Source organism: Brassica oleracea, chromosome C9, assembly GCF_000695525.1.
Source record: "Brassica oleracea var. oleracea cultivar TO1000 chromosome C9, BOL, whole genome shotgun sequence".
NCBI classification, from domain to species: Eukaryota; Viridiplantae; Streptophyta; class Magnoliopsida; order Brassicales; family Brassicaceae; genus Brassica; species Brassica oleracea.
Genome location: NC_027756.1, coordinates 910,237 through 931,361, shown reverse-complemented (window position 1 = coordinate 931,361; position 21,125 = coordinate 910,237). Strand labels below are relative to the sequence as shown.

The window sequence follows — 21,125 nt, the reverse complement described above, 5'->3', positions numbered from 1 at the left end:
TAAGAATAGTTGAAAAAAAATTATTTGAACTTGGACTCAATGGTCCAAAGGAAAAAAAAGGTGAGAATTGAATCTGATTTTTTAATAGGCCCAAATGGCCCAAGAGAGATTTGATTTGGGCTGGATCCAAAAATAATGACCCAATATAGATTTGTTATTAATATTACTTAATTGCCCTTAATGAAACATGCAATGTTAGTGAAGGAAACATGCCCCTAAGGTAATTATGACAATAGGATCCTGCTTTAATAGTATAGATAAAATAAAATAAAATCGTATCAATATTTATATTTTTTGGCGGCGCTATTTGAGTTTATTATTTTAAAAATTAGGCACTTCAATTATATGCGTAATGATATTTCAAGAATATATATACCAGAAAATGATTCGTCGGCGAGTTTTTTGGAACATTTAATTTGTAGATGTTTTCTTTATACTAATTGAAAATCATCAACAAAAATCCAACGTGGAAAGATAAGATTGCAAGAAAGAGCATGAGATAAGCGCAAATGTCAGCATCTGGTGTCCCGAAATAAAAGAAATTAATAATTATATAATATAATAATTAAACAATAATAATAACTAGACAGCTGATAATTTATACAACCCGTTGTTTTCGTTTTAAATATAAAACATAAAAACATAAGAGTATGGATCATCTGCAAAGTATGATTCAAAATGGAAACTTGATCTTATACATTTTTAAAAGATGTCTTTTGTTAAAGTGATGATATTAGAACGTATGGTCAAGTTCCATTTGGGTTTATGGTCTCATATTCTTTTCAATCTCAGTTTCTTTTCACTAATAGAAAATACAAATTCTTAAATCAAAAGTGGAGCCCACGAGTTTAAATTTCTGGTGTACTCAGCAGCAGCTGACCAGGCGACCGTTGATAAAGCAATCATATAATTCGTGAGCTTTTAGGCTTCATTTTCAATTTCACTGACAGATACACTTTTAAAACATGGAGTATATAATTATACTGTTATATACGTTAAAAAGTCGAAAATGTTACTATAAGTTACATGAATTAATTATTGTCTGTGGTTTCCTGATAAAGAGTCACAAGTCAGGTTGCCATAATATATCAAATAACCTTGAAAAAAACTCATCGCTACGTACCATACTAACATAAGTTAACATGGACTTTTTATCTAGTGTTGGCATCCACGTTTTGAGCCTAATAAATCAGTTTATTATCTTTTTCTTTTGCTGGATGATTGTTTACTTTAACCTATTACTGAATTTAGTTGCTGCCTCCTAGTGAGATTGTAGAAACTTTTGTGTATTTTTTTGGTTTATAGACCTAATTAATTAATATACTAGTTGCCAAAATGATGCTCCACGGACACTCGGCCAGAATGTATAAGACAATTTCAAGGAGAGAGTGACTTTTGATGTCATTTATTGTGATGGGTGTATTTAGTTTGTTGCTCAGCCAGCCAATCCTATGGTTTGACATCTTTAATCCAAATATATAAATGAAATTTTTTAAAGAAAGGCAAGAAATGACAAGAAAAAGTTTTGATGAAATGAAAGCTAACCTAATGTATTACTCTACTTTAAGGGCAATCGAGTTTTAAGATCACACACCACAATGATTCAAAGGGTTGCCACTATTCTTATGCACACAAGATACATCAATCAGTCTTTCGTTTTGAACAGACATATAACATTTTAACGTAATTAAGAATAGTATCATCTATTTTCTTTTTTTTTAGAAGAGAATATTATCATCTATAATTTATTATCATATTGAAAACTTTGCCAATCAATACACAACTAACGAAACAATACATCAAACTCAAGGTTTTAGTATATATTTTTCAGGTTTCTTTCAGTATCTTCTTTGGTTCCAACAACTTGATCAACAATTTTATTATTCTTCAAACTTATTTCTTCGAACTTCAGCCATTATTTTATTCATAAAGAAAGAAAAGAGAAAAGACGAGGTTTATGTTGACTTGTGTGATCTCATAGTTGACAAATTTTACGACCTTTCAGCGTGAACTCTGAATTTCGAACGAATCATTCGTCCAGCTCTTACCGAACGCGTTTTGTTTTATTAACTTCTCATATTTTATTACATATGATTTGGACATCATGTTATGGAAGATATGTACTATACACCCGTCAAAGCTGTCATTTGCATGACTAATATATATATAAATGATTTAAATCCGGCTTTGTTTCTTGCAACATACTAATATACATGTTTTTTTTACTGATACTACTATATTTCACTATTTGTTAAGTTTAATAAATAACTAAGGACATATTTTTAACAAAAGGGCATGATAGTTTATGCAGTAATCTTTATAAAATAACATTCAGTAAATTAGTATTCTTGATTAAAATTTTGATTAAAAGAATTAATATATTTATAAACTAGTATTTATTATTTATGAACCATCATATAACATTTATTAAATTAATGTTTGATAAACTACATTATTATTTTATATTTGATTTGATAATTTATTTATAAGTTAATATCATTCCAAACAAAAAAAATATAATAATTATAATGTTATTAAAGTATAGAATTTTTACTGTAATTTTTTATTCAAAACCCTATGAAGTCCAAGTATAGAATTCACAATCTTTAACTAAAATATATTGAATTGATAATTCCTTTTCTTACAAGTAGATTATAATGTTTCAAGTAGGTTGTAATTTTTCAAGTGAAGCTTTTTAATGATTTAATTAAGTTTTTTAGCTGCCGAAAATGATTTCCGGTGGAATTAAATAAAAGGTACACACGCATAAGGGTAAAACGGGCAATTAACATTTTTTTTTTTTTTCAGCTTGGGCAATTAACATATTTATTTTTGCTTGAAAAGCTGTATAAAGTTGCAGTCTCTTTGCCATAAAGCTCTGTCTTCAGAGGGATAAAAAAACAGACAGAGCAACCGCTTCATAAAAAAAATAAAGCAACGTCTTCATAAAAAATTAGTTTCCAAAAAGAAAATTAAAGAAAAAAACAGGCAAGGATCGAGAGAGAGATGGGAGAAGTGGTGATAATCATTGATGAGACTAAGAGTTCAAAACAGAGAATATCGCGTTGCAGAATCTGCCATGAAGAAGAAGCAGAGAGTTTCTTCGAAGTCCCGTGTGCTTGCTCTGGAACCGTTAAGTTCGCGCATAGAGATTGCATACAACGTTGGTGTAATGAGAAAGGAAACACCACTTGCGAAATCTGTCTTCAGGTTCTTTTTTTTTTACTTCTCCAGTTATCAATTTTTTCTCAATCTTTACTTCTTTTTTTTTAATGAAAATGTTTGATTTTCCGGTGAGGATGTGTTTTTGATTTTGTGAAGTGCGCTTAGCTGTTTTGTCTCTAACTATTATTTATTTTCCTGAATTGTTTATTGCGTCTCTGTTTTTTCCTTGTTTGTTTTTGGTCGTTAGATAGTTTCATACGATAATAATCAATAATCTTTCAAGAAGAATAAATAATTTGGTTGTATTTCTTTCTAATTTTTATTTTTTTAAGTTGGAAACCAAAATTTATTATTGGGTTTAATTGTTTTTCTATGGGACCTAAATTATCAAGACAATTGCTAATGTGTTTTTTTTTGTTTTCTTTTAAAATTGAGTTACAGTGATATAAATATTCACTTGAATTATGAAGAAAAACTTATGAACATAAAAAAATCATGCAGGTGTACAGACATGGATATACAGCAATTCCAAAACCATCCAAGATGATCGAAGAAGAAGAAGTCACGATCAGGTAGCTATATTCTTTTTATAAAAAGATACCAAAATAAATTAAGTTAAATAAACTGAAAATTGGGATTGCAAATAATTGACTCATTGACGTGGTTCCCTGATTCTTTCCTTGTTTACGCGTACAGAAGATAGCTTCCAAATAGTTTATTACTCATATTCCACAAATAATGAATAATACTAATAAAAATGATAATTGTTGTTAATGAAACAGAGAAGGTGGAGGAAGAAGAAGAAGAAGATTAGTGTCTATAACCGAACCAGACTTTACTCAGTCTAACTATGTTGCTACTTTCTTCAGATCATTAACTTTCACTGTAAGTTTCCCTCTCTTTTTTTTTCTCTAAATAATTTAATTTTTGAAGTATTTTGATTTTAGTTTTTACCAGAATTTTGGGCAGATAGGAAGTATAATAAGAGAGATAATCCATATTAGTAAATAAATTAGTTAAAAACAAATTATGACGAGGGAAAAGGTCGTTATTAGTTTAGGGAGCTCTCTGAAATAGATATGGCAACCACTACTTACTATAGTCATAGCTTTTTTTTTGGCCAAATCTATTTCGTAGCTATGTGGCAAAGCCTATAAATGATATTATAATGTTTCTTTTCCCACCATGATTAAAGTGAATTCTTTAATATATTTAAAACCAAAAGTAAAATGTTACCGTTACATAATTTGTCACAATTTATCTGACGTATTATGAAAAGACGAATTTGGTGAAGGATTTTTTTAAGTTTGTTGCAGAATTGGGGGTTAGAAAATGTGTAAGGTTGGGTAAGTTTGGTGGTTGGCCAAGAATTTTGAGTTTTTAGACTCAACAATTTTAAAACATTGCCTCACCTAAAAGACCATAACTCCTAACAATATATTTTTTCTTACCTTATTACCAAATTATGATAGTTTTATATCAAGAGTCAATTCTGAAATTTTGAAGATATAATTATTTTGTATAAACTTCAACAATACGTTTTTTAGAACAGTTCAACGATGCTTTTAATATAATTTGGGGACACAAAACTTTTGTATATTGATTCTTAAAATTTCAAGAGAGTAAAACCAATGTTTTTAGAGAGTAAAACCAACTTTTGTATAAATTTCATTATGATATGTCGACCATGTGTTGTATGTATGTTATAGTGTTTTTGTTTTCTTTTTAGTTTGGTGGTAAGTAGAACATAGTTTATTTTTACATGTTGTTGAAGCCTAATGTTATGATTTTGGACCCATTTAGTTAAAGTTAAACCAATGCTTTTTAGTGTGTATGAAAACATTTGGTTAAAAACTAACGTATACACATTATTATTGCAGCTAGCAGTGTTGTTGTTGATGAAACATACATTCGATGTGATTTATGGAACGGAGGAGTATCCATTCACTGTATTCACGGTAAAAAAACAATGCTCTTTTTATTGTCGACACGAAATCATTTACTGATATTAAATCATAAATAAGAATTGGGTGAATGGATATATAAATGCAGGTACTAACATTAAAAGCCATTGGAATTTTATTGCCAATGTTCATTATCATTCAAACAATCTCAGCCATTCAGAAAACTATCCGTCGTCGACAGCAATATCCTGTAAGTTCACCAATTTACATTTAATCTATCAATTTCCAAAACTCATAGTTATAATGAAAAAAATGCATATGCATGTATGTTTGACTATATATTTGAAAATAATTTGCATGTGAGATGTGAACATTATTAGTATTTACGCATGCTAGTACGGATTAATTATAGGTTTGTATAGGGTAACCACGTTTTGAAAAAGATTTGTGATCATGGGAACAATCTTTTAAAAACCATATTTGACTTTGAATATTCATTCATTCATTCATCATTTAATGCCAAATGTGAAGTTTCAACTTTACTCTCTGAATATGCTGACTTTTTGGGGGATGTTTGACTTTTAAATATTAGGATTCTGAGGAAGATACGTTGAGCTCCTCTGACGAGGAGGATGAGTTGGACGATGATGAAGAGCAACAACAACATTTGGCTTAAACACGCATATTGACGAGATTAACTATTCTTTTTTATTTCTTCTAATTCATTTTATTCTCTTTTTTTTTAAAACGAAAAGCATCTGTTCGATGCTCATTGTACAATCACTACCAATTAAAAATAAAAGAGACAGTAAATTTACATATAAGAAAATCATCTTTATACATAAGAAAGCTCATCGATCGAGCTTTGTTTAACGGTTAAAAAAAAGACAAACCGAAAAAAAGCATCTTATTGGTTAACCAAAGAAATGTGTTGGCTATGTAGTGAACACATTTCTTTGAGGAACTACAGACAACTTAATAAAGATTATAATAGTTTAAGGGTTTAAAATATTTTATTTTATAAATTTGGAAACTATATATATATATATATATATAACTTTTTAATTTTTTTTTTGAGAATTTGGAACGAATGTTTCATCAGGTTTAAGCTCAGACAACCAGTCCTGGGAAGTTTGAAGCTGAGTAATCAGATGGATCTGATGCAACACCATTGATGATCTGCTTCATCATTGCTTGCATGTTGATTCCTTCCCCTAAAATTAGAGAGCCTTTCACAAGGTTCATTTTCAACACCAAGTTCAACAATATTAATTAGAATTCAACTTGATAAGCATATTTTCTAATCAACTTTTTGGATTTGTTATTTGCAAATAATGCAATAATAGTCCATGGACCAGTCATTTGTAAATTTCCAGAAAATCATACTAAAGCAATTGTGTGTTTGCAATCCTTAAACAGGTAATTCTACAACTACAACAAAATCCACTTCTAAAGTCATTCTTGGTTTTTGTTACTGAAAACAAGAAATGGGGATTCTAGATAAAACGGATGTCAAAGGTGTTGGGATCAATCTGCCAAACATTCAAAGCTGCATACTCCTCTAAACACTCCTTTAGCTGAGCCTCACTGTATCCCTGTTTTCACATCCAAAATCACCACTCAACCCTCAATGATCAATCATCCATCATAAAAAAGAAGAAGATCATACAGAAAGTAACAAACCTTTCTGGAGATCCAGTTAAGCGCATTTGCGTAGCTCACATGAGTCTTGTTCGACCTCGCAGCTTCGTCTCTAATGATAGAGTACGTATCTGATATTGCGTCCAGCCCTGCTTTCTGCCTATCATCCGCATATAAAGATATCTTCGACATCTGCATCAGCCTAAGCGCCTCGTCCACGTCACTCTGCGCCACTGACTCTGAGAATCTCAGCCTCGCTAGTGCAGCGGATATGCGCAGGATGCTGAGGAGAGTCCTCACTGTCGTGTAAGAATGAGGAGTGTTTGATTTCGCTTCTTCTTGCCTGATGCTTGAGTAAGCTGTTGCTATGTACTCCTCTAGCTCCGCTGGAACGTATGGTGATAATCTCCTTGCAGCTGAGATGTATGCACTGGAGAAAACACAGAGAATGATGCTCATGTTAAGAGTGTCTGTGGTGACTCTGCAGAAACATGAAGAGTTTTTTATGTAACTTTACCGGAGAATGTTAGGCTCCAGCGGTTCAAAGCCAAGGGCGGGAGACTCATGCGTCTGGTGCACGTGAAGCACGTGCTTAGCTAGTTCGAGGTCGCTGTCCATGTCAGCTCGGTCTAAGATCAACCAGAGAAGATCGAATCTTGAGAGAAGAGCTGGTGGGAGGTTTATGTTTTCAGCTGGTGTTCTTCTCAAATCATATCTTCCCCTTCATAAAACACCAGTATACATATATTCAGTAAGTGAAAGCATATACATATATACCTTAATTATTCATATTTATAAAAAGTAGTGTTTTGAAAACCGGACTGGACCGTGACTCGCCCTTCTAACCGGTTTTGGATTGTGCAAATACCGGATTTGAGTTAAACTGGCAAATTCGGTCAAACTCGCTAAAAAGAATCAGTTTGATATTAAACCTGATTTTCTCAAATTCTAAGTTAAAAAAACTGCAAATTTGTTTCATTAAAAATCATATTATTTTTTAAATATCTATCTAAATAAATTAGTTTTTATTATATTTTATATTATTTTTGAAGTTTTCTTTTATTTTCATATAATTTTTAGATTCTAACAATGATATAAAATTCCAACCATTGACCCAGCTATAATGCTGAATTGTGTCCGGTCTGGTTTTCTAAACATGGATAAAAGGTGAGTTACCAGGCTGGATTGGCTGCAGCAAGAACAGCTGTTCTAGCGTTCAGTGACGTGGTGATCCCAGCTTTAGCAATGCTTACAGTTTGCTGCTCCATGACCTCATGAATTGCAGTACGATCCGATTCATCCATCTTATCAAACTCATCAATTGCACAGATTCCCATGTCAGCCAGGACCTGAAACAAGATAATTTTATCAAATGTCCTAACATAACATCCAAAGCAAAGAATCATTGGTATCTCTTTACCAGTGCTCCTCCTTCTAGAACCATCTCATTTGTGACTTGATCTCTCATAACAGCGGCGGTTAGACCAACTCCACTGCTACCTTTTCCCGTTGTGTAGACTCCCCTTGGAGCAACGTTTATGATGTGCTTGAGAAGCTGACTTTTGGCAACTCCAGGATCACCCATCAGACATATATGCACATCTCCTCTGATCTGTAAAGAAAATTCATTCATGGCTCATTAAGGAAACGGTGCAAGATAATGTTGAGAGGAGAGGAGACTTCACCTTCATCCCATCCTTTAACTGCCTGTGAGGAGCACCCACAAGCAGGAGAAGCAGAGCTTTTTTGATATCTTCATGTCCATAAATCTCAGGGGCCAGAGACCGAGATAGCTTGTTGTAAATGTCACCATCCTCAGCCAAGCGTGCAATCTGTTCTTCCTCATCTTTCTGGAACTCATATCTGTGGATCATAATAGAAATAAGGTCAAGATGCTTTCTGATATTTCTTCAGATTTAAAGTTGTAGTAGCATAGGCTTACTCCTCGTATTTCTTCTTGAAATGAGTGACAGCTGTTGCTTCCAGATACGTGTCTGCTACTAAGCCAGCTCGAAGTGCCTTAAACCCAGTGTAAGGGATGGGAAGAAAAATCCCTGAGAATTCAACAACGTCACCAGGTGCTACCTACAAGGGTTTAAATGAATCTAGTAAGAAAATCAACATCTCTACCAGTTATCATAATAATATATATTGAGTGAAACACAACCTTTCTTGTCAACTCTCCTCTTAGATGAACAGTCATTGACCGAGGGATATGCCCTTTAGGTACGTGCTCAGCCAACTCTTGCATCTTAGCCTGCAATACAATGAATAATCTACTCATCAATCCTATGTAAGTGTAACATTCACATAAAATAAACACTCATCAACTAGAACAGAACCTCCTGAAACTTGAGAAACTTTGACGCTCTGAGCTGAAGAATAGGATTTCCAGCTTTGCTGTTAACTCGACAGCGGCTGGAGGGGCACTTAAACAAAGGCATGAAGACTCTCGATGTAACTTCCTGAGTTAGCATAATCAGAATTAATATTTTATTAGGAGAAAAAAAAAAAGAAGAAGCTATAAGTAGTTAGGTACCTGGTAGATTTCATGACCACAGTCTTCACATGTGTATACAGCAACTGCCATCAGAGGCTTGACATCGGAACAACGGGTGACAATACCAGCAATCCTGACAAGCTGCCCAATGTGTGAAGCCTTCACCTCCCTGATGGTAGATGGCCTTCCCTTTGAAGGAGCTTTAAAATAAACCTCGCTGAATACAAAAATAAATTAATCAAAAAACTATTGAAAGAAACATCCAAACCCAAACTAATCCAAACAATCCAGAATCTCTCACATAAATAGACCGCAACATGTAATATTAGTTTTAGTCTTAAGCCTCACTCTAGTTCAGTGTTCTCTAAGCTTTGCCTATGTTTTTTTTTTTCAGTTTAGCTAACGATATTTGGTGATAGTAACTCACTAAAATCTTTTAATCTCTGAAGGGATTTGCTGACGCGGATCAGAAACATCAGCATTATCAGCCCCGTCGTCGGCTCTCTGTGTCATGAGTATGTCATGGTCATCATCTGGAAAGGCTTCCGTGGGTTCAGGTAGGAGCTCGTCAATAGCAGAGGAGAAAATGGAAACGTATCTGCGAGTGTTCTCAGTTAACCGTCCGATAAACTCATGAAAATCATCAAACCCCTTGTCCTGTAATAACAACAAAGAGACAGGTAAGCTCAGTTTGAATATTCCGACAGCTAAAAAAAAACGAAACAGCAACGGTGAGAAAGAGATTTAACTCACGTTGATTAGGTCCTGGAGATCGATTTGAATAGCCCGAACCTTGCGATTCGCAACTTCTTGCTACAAAACAATAAAGATTGTTACTTTGATCTAATAAACCCAAATTAATAAATCCACCAATTTCAATTAGATTGTTAATTTTATCTAATAAGCCCTAATCTTACAAAAAGGGAGAAAATTGGAAGGAGCCCAGAAATCAATTTGACCAATTCGCTAAAACCCCTAATTGAATCTACCAATTTTTTCAATTAGATTGTTAAATTGATTTAAATTACGGGGATTCAATTCGCTAGATGAGAAACTCACGAGGATCTCCAAGTACTTAGATCTGCCATTAGCGTCGGTGAAATTCGCGAGAAACTCCTTCGCAACCGCTGCGAACAATAAGGGGTAAAAAGATCACAACCGCGTAAGAACAAAGAGAGGAAGAGCTTATCGAGAATCAAAGAGGAAGAGATGTTACCTTTGTCAGCTTCGAAATCATGCTCTTTCATGGCCGAGAGACGCTTAGGCTGCTAGGGAGAGAAGAGGAGAGAGTGAGAGTGTGAGAGAGAGAGAGAGCAATGAGGGGAGTGACTGCAAAATTTGGCGGCAAAGCTATGTAAATGGATGTGAGATTTAGGCGGGAAAATTATACGAGAGAGGCGGGGGTTAAATGGACGGTCCAGATCTAAAGACATGGTGCTTACATGGACGGCCCATATTTATACATACGGTGATCACCACAAATGACGAAAATACCCATCTCGTGAAAAAAAAAAGAGGGGAAAAAAAGAAAGTGGGGCTGCTGGGAATCGAGCCCAGGTCTCCACGGCCACAACGTGGGGTACTAACCACTATACTACAGCCACTCCGTTGCTAAATCTTACACAATGTACATTATTATACAAAAAATACCCCTACGTGTTCTGTTTGACATTTATGTGCAATAAAATGTGGGCAAGCTGTCACCTTTCATCTTCCGTCCTTATTACGAAAACTACGTTGTGTAATTCATACTGACAGACACATCCTCCATCTACGATTCATTAATCAGTATCCCATAAAAACATTTGTCTATAAAGCTATGATTATAACTTGTGTGATTCTCATTCTATTCAACTTTTATTATTTTTTTGCTTTCATCAAACTTTTTGTGTATAAAAGTATTAAAAGCTATGATTTTTATTTTGATATGACTTGTGTGATTCTCATTCTATTCGACTGTGGGTGTGTATAAAAGTATTAAAAGCTATGATTTTTATTTTGATATGACTTGTGTGATTCTCATTCTATTCGACTGTAGGTTTTTCCTTTCATCAGACTTGGTCAACAACATCACCACCTTCATCTTAGGCCTTCAAGATCTTCACGAAACAAATAGCAAAACATAAACGAGTCTTGAATTCATTTTGAGTCTACCAAAAATTCCACACATCTTCCTGTAAAAGTCTCCTGAATGATCTCTACAAATTTCTTGATTATTGTTCTTTCTTCGACCTAAGACGACCACGACCAATCTCAATCACACATGTCTTGATCCTTTTTATTTTCTGTCGGAAAAACAATCTTGTTCATATTTCTTCTCTTACTTTCAGATCGGAATTAAAAAAAACACTTTCTCAAGATGGCATTTGGCAAAAAGGTAATTAAAAATTCTTATCTTTTTTTAAAATATTACTTCATCTGTTCCTAAAAGATAGACTTTTTAATATTTTCACACATATTAAGAAAACACATTAAACTACCATAATAAATATATCGTTTTCTGTAATTTTCAATTTTCAATAACTTTTAATCAATAGTAATTCAATAAAAACAATTAATTTTCTTGAAATTTGCAATTTTTTCATAGAAAACACAAAAAATACATCTTTCTGAAACAAACATTTTTTTCTAGAAAGTCTATCATTAAGGAACGGAGGGAGTATATTCTTTACTGATGAAAATTCCCGGGATCAGGAGAAGATTCGTGTGTTTTTATAACAAACAAAAGAAATTTTTTTGTCAAAATAAAGATGAGATAAAGACATGCAAAAACAGCACTAAATATTAAATTGTGTGGATACACCTCTTCGTAGATTTTTCCTTGTTAACGTCATCTCTTTCCCAACAATGATCTACCAAACAAGAATCTACACATAATTGAATCTGAGCCACGTGAAAAGATATGTAAATGTATTATATACCCTTTCATGTTTTTTTGTCTTGTTTCGTTTTCTCTCAGATTGTTGTAAACTCGTAAGAAGCAGATCAGACCAAAAGAGAAGAAAAAATGGCAGGAGGGTCGTTTGGTCCGACCGGTGTGGCTAAGGAAAGAGCAGAACAATACCAAGGGAAAGTCACTAGCTATGTCATCATCGCATGCCTTGTTGCTGCTATTGGTGGAGCCATCTTTGGTTATGACATTGGAGTCTCAGGTTTGGAATCCATATATAATCTGAAACATTGTGTGAAAATGGGTCATGAGATTTTGAGTTGTTGTTTATACAGGAGGAGTCACATCAATGGATGAGTTCCTTGAGGAGTTTTTCAAAACGGTTTATGATAAGAAGAAGCAAGCTCATGAGAGTAATTATTGTAAATATGATGATCAAGGATTAGCTGCTTTCACTTCTTCACTCTACTTGGCTGGTTTGGTTTCCACTCTGGCCGCTTCACCGATTACAAGAAACTATGGAAGGCGTGCGAGTATTGTCTGTGGTGGGATTAGCTTTCTTGTTGGAGCTGCTTTGAATGCTGGTGCTGTGAACTTACCAATGCTTCTTGCGGGAAGAATCTTGCTCGGTGTTGGCATTGGATTTGGGAATCAGGTTAGACAGACAAAACACATTGTTTTGGTTAGGTCTAGGCGTTTTACCCGAACCGAAAAAGCCGATACCTCATCTGAACTGTTATACAAAAATATTTTTACAGGACTTAAGAGTTTGGTATTTTCGGGTTCATGCACAAGACGAACCTAACCGAAATCCGAACTACGATCCAAAAATATTAGAAATTAGTTAAATATGTTATTGTTTTATATATAAAGAGGTAATTTAGATGTTTTAGGATATTTTAAAGATTTTTGTGGTTTGTTCTATTTGTTATTTTTGAATATTTTTTAGTTAGTTTAAGTAGTTTAACTAGTTTTTAATTAGATTTTGGAATAATTCATATATTATGAATATATTTTGTTAGTTTTTTAAGTTTTTTAAAAACATTCTTAGTTTATTTCAGACATTGGTTATAACTGAAACCTAATTTGGAAGGAGCCGAACAAACCCGACCTGAAGACTAGTCAACCCGAGTGGACTTATGAGAATAGTATCAAAGATTCGAATCAACCGAACCGAATCCGCCCCGATCGCCCAAGCCTAGTTTTGGTTGTCTTCATCTTCATGAAACTTAACCAGCTGGTTCTGTCTTGTTTCAGGCGGTTCCTTTGTACTTATCAGAAGTGGCACCAACACATCTCCGAGGCGGTCTGAACATGATGTTCCAGCTAGCTACAACTATTGGAATCTTCACAGCCAACATGGTCAACTACGGTACACAACAGCTCAAGCCTTGGGGATGGAGACTCTCTCTTGGTCTAGCTGCCTTTCCAGCTCTGCTCATGACGCTAGGCGGCTATCTCCTACCAGAAACACCAAACAGTTTAGTCGAAAGAGGCTTAACAGATAAAGGAAGACGAGTTCTCGAGAAGCTAAGAGGAACCCAAAACGTAGACGCCGAGCTACAAGACATGGTGGACGCAAGCGAGCTAGCCAACTCCATCAAACACCCGTTCAGAAACATCCTCCAGAGACAGCACAGGCCTCAGCTAGTAATGGCCATATGCATGCCGATGTTTCAGATCCTCACGGGCATAAACTCGATCCTCTTCTACGCTCCCGTCCTGTTCCAGACAATGGGGTTCGGAGGAAACGCGTCTCTCTACTCATCAGCGTTGACAGGAGCCGTTCTTGTCTTATCAACGTTGATCTCCATAGCGCTGGTGGATAAGCTAGGACGGCGAGCTCTTCTCATCAGCGGAGGGGTGCAGATGATAATATGCCAAGCTATAGTCTCAGTGATCTTAGGCCTCAAATTTGGAGACGATCAAGCCCTATCAAAAGGGTACTCGATAGTAGTTGTCATCTTCATTTGTCTCTTTGTGGTTGCGTTTGGATGGTCGTGGGGACCTCTAGGATGGACCATACCGAGCGAGATCTTCCCGCTGGAGACTCGTTCGGCTGGGCAGAGTATCACGGTCGCTGTGAATCTTCTCTTTACTTTTATTATAGCGCAAGCTTTCTTGTCTATGCTATGTGCGTTTAAGTTTGGAATCTTTCTGTTTTTTGCTGGATGGGTGTTGGTGATGACTGTTTTTGTTTACTTTTTGTTGCCTGAGACCAAAGGAGTGCCTATTGAGGAGATGACGCTCTTGTGGAAAAGGCATTGGTTCTGGAAAAAAGTGTTGCCTGAAGCTGAGAGTAACAATAGTTCTGTATGAAAGATGTATAAAACTGGTTTTGTAATGTCATCATTAGTATTTTTTTAATGATTTTGTCAATAACAATCAAGAAAGTTTTATTGCATATGTAAAGAAAGGTTTGATCATCATATCACACAAGAAGGATCCAAAAGCTATATAAAGATCACATTCTTCTCCATCTTCGCTTCTTCTTGATGTGAATTTGAAATACACTGTTGTTTCCTCCTCTCTTGTTTGGATTCTTCGACATCAATGAGATGGCTGCAAGCAATCTTTCTAAGGTTTCCTGAATCTTCTTACGCAAGGAACTTAGTTCTTCTTCTTCTCCAAGAAACATGGAATAGGAAGAGAGCTTGGAGGAGGAGAAACTGAGTTACAAGAGCCGGCGTAATCTACAGAGACGATCTCCGATTTTTTGAAAGCTCCGATCTGCTTCTGCATAGTCTTTGGTTCATGTCCGATTCTGTTAGTCAAGGCCACGTCGGTTATCTTCGAACGATGTCGTTTTTTATCGTCTTTATGGGCGCAGCTGTTAAGAAACGAGCTCAGTGTCTCGCCGCGTTTGAGGATTTTGACTTGTCCCATGACGAGATTGGTGTTTGACGCCGGGGATGCAACCAACGTCTTAGACTGAGTGGCCGTGGGGGAACGCTTGAGTCGGCGAGGAGCAGCGTTCGAGTGACGGCGAGGATTAGAATTACGGTGGATTAGGGATTCGTGATCGAATCGATGGTTCAAAGAGTTTCGAGAAGAGAGAATCGCAGTGGCCATCGTTTTAGCTAAGTTTGATTAGAAAGATACTACTTGAGAGTCAAGGAACCTCCTTATATAGAGACTCCGTGACTCGCCCGACCGACTAAGAATATTTTAATTTCTATTTAACTTAGGGGACTTCAATGTAATATTTCTAATTTAGTTTAATTTAGGACTTTTATGTGATTTTAACTTTTAATTTAGTTCAATTTAGGGAAATGTATTAACTCAGAGCAAATGTACCAAAAAAAAATCAAGAATCATGAGACACATACACACACTTGGGTTCTGAGTTAATTTCAAGAGGAAACTGTGGTCTTGTTGTTGTTGTTGTTGTGTTCCTTAGATTTAGCGAGCTTAGCTTGTATGAGTTTGTCCAAGATTGGTGGTTCCAATGGAGTCACATCAAGACACCTCTCCGAAGCCGCAACGATCACCTGTTAGTGCAAAACACACACAACACGGTCGAAGAATGAATGGTCAGACACATATATACTCGAAGAAAAGAGAAGGAAAGGCTTTGATGTAAATCACCTCATCGAGCAAGAAGTCAATTGCAGCTTCGTCCTCAACTGTTTCTTTCAGAGGAGCTTTTAAGAACTGAATGTCTAGCTGAATCTGCTGGAACCCGCTCCTGTTAAACGTTTGTAGCCGCACATATTCTTGCAAACTCTTCAGACAAAGCTTCACTGTTGTCGTTACAACTGATTCCTGTTAAGTAGTATTTTAAGAATGAAAACAAAGAAAGATCAGGAGATGACCCTCGTGCGTGTTTGATCCTCCTATAACTTATAAGAGAGCCTCGTAGATTTTTTTCTTACCTGGGTAAATTCAACCTTGGTGAATATTTCTACTTTTTGCTTGAACAGCTTTGCGAGATGCGTCTCGAAAAGCTGACTTCGAGCTCTCTGTGAGTTCGACCGTGCCATCTTATCGCTATGTAGTGTAGTGCTCCGTGATGAGGTTGTAGTGTTACTTCCGTTGCTGTCTGATCTCTTGTGCTTTCGGAAAGTTCCTTGAGGTAGAATCTGTTTCACTTCTTTACCAACTTCTTCCAACTGCAAAGAAGCAGGAAAAAAAGCGTTATATTTTCATTCTTAATTATTATATTTACATTTACTAGAGGTTGAAAAGAGAAGAGTTTTCAAACCTGCTGAAGAAGCATATCGACATACATGTGAACCTCTCGCGGCTCCTTGTGCTGCACAATATTTAGAAAACAATTTAGTGGTAAAATGCTTCTTTAAGAAGATTCAATCACACGACAACAAGGTTACCTTAACCCAGTTTGGTGTCTTGAACCTCTTTCTTAGTACATTCGATATCTTCTGTGTTCTCGTGTCTATGTACTGAAACATGAAATGGTTTAGTTAGTTGATGCTCAAGTTTTTTTTGTAAAACGATCCAACTTTTGGAGTTTAATTCATACATGCTGGAGAAGTTTCTCGCTGGCAGCGTGGAAGACCCGGCAAAGTTCTCCAGGAATGAACTCTTGGGAGTTTCCGCCAGAGAAGGAAGCAGTTATTTCCTGAATTTTAACATGTGGAATTTCTCAATTTCCTTACCAATGTAGTTTAAACTTATTACATCAAGCAGTAGGTGTAAGACTCGTTACCTCAGCAATTCTCGGAATGACCTTTTGTTCAATCACGACAGAGAGCTGCGCCAGTACAAGGATGAGACCAGCATGAATTTTCTCACTCGATTTTCCTTCAACCAAACCTTCAGTCTCGTTTGATGAGCTAGTTTTTCCTGAGAGCACTAGGAAGTGGGATTCAAGTGACCTGAAGAAGTCTTGAAATCCTTTCTGAATCCAACCAATGAGCAAGTCATTCATCTTGACAAATATTCCAGTGTTTTCATCAAGAAGCTGACGGAACTCCTGAGATGATAGAAAAACATAAAAGCGTTTTTGAACATGGAATTTGCACAGAGGAAATGATAGCAAGAAAATAACATATTTACGATAAATAACAGAAGAAGGAATCTGCCTGAAATATATCCGTGGTGCCTTGAAGAACCGCCTTTCCACTAGCTTCAAGGACAACCTTCAGTACTTCCCCATCAACTACTTCCTTTTGGTTGATATCGAATTTTAAGAGTGTATCTGCCAGGTATGGAGACCCTTATTCAGTTCTGAGTTCTTCAAAGTCTAACATAACTTCACAACAAATTAATCTACTCTTGGACACTTGGTGCTACCATTGTCAAATTACTCAATAAGGCTTATGTGACAAGACGTATTATGGATTTTTCTAGCTTTACTCATTCTCTATTTCCCTTACTAAGATATTCTGAATCCAGTATATATTAAGAAACAGCAAACCCGATATATCTTGTTGAAGATGAGAAAACGTCCTCGCAACAAATTGCTTCAGAGTAACTTGGGCAGCCTGAAATGACAAGTACTAGTAAATATATATAGCTCCTCTCAACATAGCAAAAAGTGGAGCCACATAAAACAGTTGAGGGGTAACCTCTGCTGATAAATCAGAGAGCGCAGCCTCAGGTAGAACCTCGTCCATAAGTACCACATCTTCCCATATAATTCCTATGTCCAACAGAAATCAGACAAGGTATACCGTTATTACACTGATTTAATCAAATCTTTCAGAGGGAAAGGAAAGCAACGTAAGGAATTAGACAGTAGTAAGACATCAGCAGGAGAAAAGCACTGTACTCACGTAAAATTCCAAGAAAATCTGCTGCCGACACCCGTTTTCTTATGTACAGCTCCATGTTCTCAAAGTGCCTGAACAGCCGTAAGTGTTAGAAACTCAGTAATCCAGACACAAGAAAAGCCTCGGTTTATGGCTCCATGTATCAAAGAAAAAGTACAATACGTTGTTGTTAAGGCTCTCGCGAGTTTAAAAAGTCTTTCTTCCGAGTCGGGGAATATTTCTCGATAAGCACGCATAGCCTCAGAAAATCCACGTACAGCGTCCTGCCATAAAAGAGGGGCAAACACTAAAATACTGAGAGTGAAAACAAACTTGTCAAGTCTGCTAAAATAAAAGAACTAGAAGAAAATAATTATCAATGTGATGACTATTGACTAATAAGCAAAAAATAACAGAGTGAAGCAGTTGCTGATATTCAAAGTTCTTGATAGATCTACTCAGCATTGATGTGTTTAAATAGAGTCGTCAGAAACGCAAGAGACAAGGAAGTGGCATACTTAATGTTTACCTCATGAATTTTAGCAGGACCTTGGTTATTGCTTTCCTCATCCTTAGATGAAACATTGTGCTCTGCAAGTTTACTTGCCTCCTCGGGATTTATTTGGAGACCATCAAGAGATTGTTCCAGCTTTTCCAAGAGTTTGTCCTTTAAGCTATCAACCTGCAGGAATACAATCCAATTTATGTCACAGCAATCAGTAATAGTCTATGCAACAAAGACAACAATTCAGTTGCATATAAAGGAGTATGAACTTTGTACAGATGCTTTAACACATTATGCATGTCACAAATGATTGATCAGAGAGAAAGAACTAACTGGGACATCTAACTGCTTAAGAAGCACTGCAGCTTCAGCTCTCGCCTGTATGGATTCTGAATCTGAAAATAGCTTCGTCTGTTAAAAAGAAAGACAAAATAAGTTTCTCACATCAAGAAATTCAAAGATATGACAAGAAAAAACGAAGGTACCAGTTCTTTGTTTATCAGATTAATAAAGAGCATGCAGACTACTATCTGATTCAGACTAATATAGATAACTAGGCCCAAAAGGTGCACCTGCAAGTTCTTTATGATGGTTTCTATAGCTTCTTCAGAAGCTCGTCTGCAGTCTTTGAATGATGTATCACCGTATACCTACAAAAAGTGATTGTCAAAACTATCTCCATATATTAAGAAAGCAAAATGCACAACAAACACTAAAAGAAGACTACAGCAAATGGGAAGTTATCCGAGGAGAGAGATATAAACCTTGAGAATTGGCATTGCTCCAGTATAGAACCTGACAGCATCCCCATACGCTTCTGACTTGATGCATTTTTGGAGTCGTGCAGGTAAATCATAAATGAACTGCTCTTTTTCACAAAAACAAGCTTTTGAATAAATTCACAATAGCAAGCAGCATACCACTGATAATGATCAGGTAACAACAAGACAAAAAATAAAACATGTAAAACAACCTGAACTTTACGAAGAAGATTACGTGTCCGGTGAAGTTTCTCTATATGCTCTCTCTTTTCAAAAAGAGAAGTGTTGACACCATCACTCCTTGATTGAACTGACATTATCTGCAGCAGCAGTAGCTACGGATTTAGAACTTCATACAAACATCAAATCGAAAACCTAAAACTGAACATTTATTCAATGTGTCCCAAACACCTTGTGAAGAAGCTGGTCCATGTTGCCTTCCATCCCAAAGATATTACTCTTCATCCTACCAAGTAAAGAATCAACATATCTGAACTTAGTACAAACACACACTAAACACCTAGAAACGACGATCCACGAGTTGTTTACAAGGTACCTTTTGATGGTATCAGTAGCACTGATGAACTTATTGTAATTCTCATAGACCAGCATTTGCAAATCTGTATCCAGATTCTTAATCTCAGCAGCCATTTGAACATGTCTTTGCAAAAGCACATCCAGATTCGACTTCTTAATCTACACCACAAGATCGTTCCACATTTTTTTTTTCCTCAAATCCAAATCCAAATCGCAATCGAAACCGAATCGAGATTGGGAGACTAACCATGAGATCCATGTACTGATCGGCATCGAAGGAAGGTCCGTTGATGTTGTCGAAAGAGGTGCTGATCGAGGAAGTAGGGGTGGAGATGGAAGGATCCGGAGTGTAGAAGCTCGATAGTAGATCTCTCATCCTCTTCGCCTTCTCGTCCATCGGAGCCGCCTCCGTCGCCATTTTTCTGTTACCGGAAGAAAATTTGAAGCCCAAGGAGATTCTGAAATGGAGGAAGGAAGTGGATCGGAATCGGATCAATCAGTTCATGATGAATCCGACGATCAATAGTTCATTGATGTGTGGCGAGGTATCGGAAGATGAGAAACTGGTGAAACGGTGACGTATCCGGTTCGAACTATGTTGAGGTGAGGTAAGTTTAAACCCGTCCCTGGGAACTCTGTTCCGGTTTAGTGGTTTGGAATTGTTTATATAGTTTTCGGATTTTCGGTTTTTGATTTTTAATTTTTTTCAATTTTGGTTTCGGTTTTGCAGTAGATTCTAATTATTTTGAAAAACGCTAAATAGTGATTTTAGAATTTCTTCATGTATAAGTTATTCCATTTTTTAAAAAACTCATGTTTTATGTGGAAGCTCCATTGGTCCACGGTGGTTTGATCATGAGTTTATTAATGTTTTTACACTAACATATATGAGTTTCAATTATCGGAAAAGACTAGTTATCCAGAATATTAGAGAAAAGGTTTACAAGAGATCATGGCATGGTGTAAGACTGTAATATCGTCTATGTTATATATGTAACATGGTGAAAGACCGTAGTATCGTCTATATAACGTTCATCATAGTTTGTAATAGTATAATTAATCGATGTTAAAAAAAAACTCATAATATTTATAAGAAAATTTAAATATTTTTGAATTAATTATATAATAATTATATAATTAGAACTCATGAAGATCAATGTGAGCGTTACACAAAGAAATAACCTTGAAATTTTACATACCTTTTTTAAAAAACAAATTTGAATATATTTTTATCATTTTAGAAAAAAAAATTATAATATAAGCTAATATTTAAAAAGAAAACTAAAAATTAATGTGAATAATCTCAACCAACTATAATTTTTTTTTTATTAAAATTATCTGGCCTAGAGAAACTTCCAAAAATCTGGCATCTTCACAGCTAGGTTCGTAAAATTGGATTTAAGGAAAGTTTTGTTTATTTTTTTTATTTTTTTTGGTCAAATTGTTTATTTTTATTTTTAAATCAGAAGATGCCACCATTTTATTTCTACAAAACCGCGTATTTGTAG

At 35.7% G+C, this 21,125-nt stretch overlaps 5 protein-coding genes and 1 non-coding gene across 6 annotated transcripts; 2 read left to right on the top strand and 4 right to left on the bottom strand.

Annotated features, from left to right (window-relative positions):
* Positions 1 to 2,893: 2,893 nt before the first annotated feature.
* On the top strand, positions 2,894 to 5,910 carry LOC106316035 (E3 ubiquitin-protein ligase MARCH8). Its single transcript, XM_013753897.1, has 6 exons — positions 2,894 to 3,210; positions 3,667 to 3,737; positions 3,948 to 4,050; positions 5,046 to 5,123; positions 5,218 to 5,319; positions 5,662 to 5,910. Exons 1-6 carry the CDS (start codon positions 3,007 to 3,009, stop codon positions 5,743 to 5,745), a joined length of 642 nt encoding a protein of 213 aa, XP_013609351.1. The 5' UTR covers positions 2,894 to 3,006; the 3' UTR covers positions 5,746 to 5,910.
* A 522-nt stretch (positions 5,911 to 6,432) lies between these two features.
* On the bottom strand, positions 6,433 to 10,523 carry LOC106313583 (DNA replication licensing factor MCM7-like). The gene is made up of 14 exons (XM_013751434.1): positions 10,427 to 10,523; positions 10,270 to 10,337; positions 9,964 to 10,023; positions 9,638 to 9,867; positions 9,250 to 9,427; positions 9,053 to 9,175; positions 8,878 to 8,967; positions 8,653 to 8,795; positions 8,396 to 8,573; positions 8,131 to 8,322; positions 7,887 to 8,059; positions 7,228 to 7,431; positions 6,753 to 7,140; positions 6,433 to 6,664 (listed from the first exon to the last, which is right to left on the bottom strand). The coding sequence occupies exons 1-14, from the start codon at positions 10,455 to 10,457 to the stop codon at positions 6,566 to 6,568; spliced, it is 2,157 nt and encodes a 718-aa protein (XP_013606888.1). The 5' UTR covers positions 10,458 to 10,523; the 3' UTR covers positions 6,433 to 6,565.
* Positions 10,524 to 10,742: 219 nt separating this feature from the next.
* Positions 10,743 to 10,814, bottom strand: TRNAH-GUG. The gene has a single exon. It is a non-coding gene; the product is annotated as a tRNA-His (tRNA).
* A 264-nt stretch (positions 10,815 to 11,078) lies between these two features.
* Positions 11,079 to 14,577, top strand: LOC106312983 (sugar transport protein 7). The gene is made up of 5 exons (XM_013750698.1): positions 11,079 to 11,386; positions 11,541 to 11,587; positions 12,170 to 12,362; positions 12,436 to 12,755; positions 13,358 to 14,577. The coding sequence occupies exons 3-5, from the start codon at positions 12,218 to 12,220 to the stop codon at positions 14,417 to 14,419; spliced, it is 1,527 nt and encodes a 508-aa protein (XP_013606152.1). The 5' UTR covers positions 11,079 to 11,386; positions 11,541 to 11,587; positions 12,170 to 12,217; the 3' UTR covers positions 14,420 to 14,577.
* A 62-nt stretch (positions 14,578 to 14,639) lies between these two features.
* On the bottom strand, positions 14,640 to 15,172 carry LOC106312984. Its single transcript, XM_013750699.1, has one exon. The coding sequence runs from the start codon at positions 15,170 to 15,172 to the stop codon at positions 14,711 to 14,713; it is 462 nt and encodes a 153-aa protein (XP_013606153.1). The 3' UTR covers positions 14,640 to 14,710.
* Positions 15,173 to 15,298: 126 nt separating this feature from the next.
* Positions 15,299 to 20,193, bottom strand: LOC106319246 (vacuolar protein sorting-associated protein 51 homolog). Its single transcript, XM_013757522.1, has 20 exons — positions 19,865 to 20,193; positions 19,637 to 19,776; positions 19,492 to 19,546; positions 19,293 to 19,400; positions 19,084 to 19,182; positions 18,892 to 18,969; positions 18,653 to 18,730; positions 18,344 to 18,496; positions 17,998 to 18,098; positions 17,839 to 17,906; positions 17,632 to 17,705; positions 17,481 to 17,547; positions 17,146 to 17,261; positions 16,770 to 17,036; positions 16,584 to 16,682; positions 16,432 to 16,503; positions 16,305 to 16,355; positions 15,976 to 16,212; positions 15,689 to 15,865; positions 15,299 to 15,591 (listed from the first exon to the last, which is right to left on the bottom strand). The coding sequence occupies exons 1-20, from the start codon at positions 20,033 to 20,035 to the stop codon at positions 15,454 to 15,456; spliced, it is 2,349 nt and encodes a 782-aa protein (XP_013612976.1). The 5' UTR covers positions 20,036 to 20,193; the 3' UTR covers positions 15,299 to 15,453.
* Between the last annotated feature and the right edge of the window lie 932 nt (positions 20,194 to 21,125).

Bases quoted from the DNA above. Each gene is read 5' to 3' on its own strand.
- LOC106316035 (XM_013753897.1), top strand. From the start codon at position 3,007: ATGGGAGAAGTGGTGATAATCATTGATGAGACTAAGAGTTCAAAACAG. The intron at 3,211-3,666 runs GTTCTTTTTTTT...AAAATCATGCAG, and splicing joins CTTGCGAAATCTGTCTTCAG to GTGTACAGACATGGATATAC. The intron at 5,320-5,661 runs GTAAGTTCACCA...TTTAAATATTAG, and splicing joins GTCGTCGACAGCAATATCCT to GATTCTGAGGAAGATACGTT.
- LOC106313583 (XM_013751434.1), bottom strand. From the start codon at position 10,457: ATGAAAGAGCATGATTTCGAAGCTGACAAAG. The intron at 8,323-8,395 runs GTGAAGTCTCCT...TTTTCTTTACAG, and splicing joins AGTTAAAGGATGGGATGAAG to ATCAGAGGAGATGTGCATAT. The intron at 8,060-8,130 runs GTAAAGAGATAC...ATCTTGTTTCAG, and splicing joins TTCTAGAAGGAGGAGCACTG to GTCCTGGCTGACATGGGAAT.
- LOC106312983 (XM_013750698.1), top strand. From the start codon at position 12,218: ATGGCAGGAGGGTCGTTTGGTCCGACCGGTGTGGCTAAGGAAAGAGCA. The intron at 12,363-12,435 runs GTTTGGAATCCA...TTGTTTATACAG, and splicing joins TTATGACATTGGAGTCTCAG to GAGGAGTCACATCAATGGAT. The intron at 12,756-13,357 runs GTTAGACAGACA...GTCTTGTTTCAG, and splicing joins GCATTGGATTTGGGAATCAG to GCGGTTCCTTTGTACTTATC.
- LOC106312984 (XM_013750699.1), bottom strand. From the start codon at position 15,172: ATGGCCACTGCGATTCTCTCTTCTCGAAACTCTTTGAACCATCGATTC.
- LOC106319246 (XM_013757522.1), bottom strand. From the start codon at position 20,035: ATGGCGACGGAGGCGGCTCCGATGGACGAGAAGGCGAAGAGGATGAGA. The intron at 18,970-19,083 runs GTTTATATCTCT...CACTTTTTGTAG, and splicing joins GAGCAATGCCAATTCTCAAG to GTATACGGTGATACATCATT. The intron at 17,262-17,480 runs GTTTGCTGTTTC...CATACCTGGCAG, and splicing joins TCTTCAACAAGATATATCGG to ATACACTCTTAAAATTCGAT.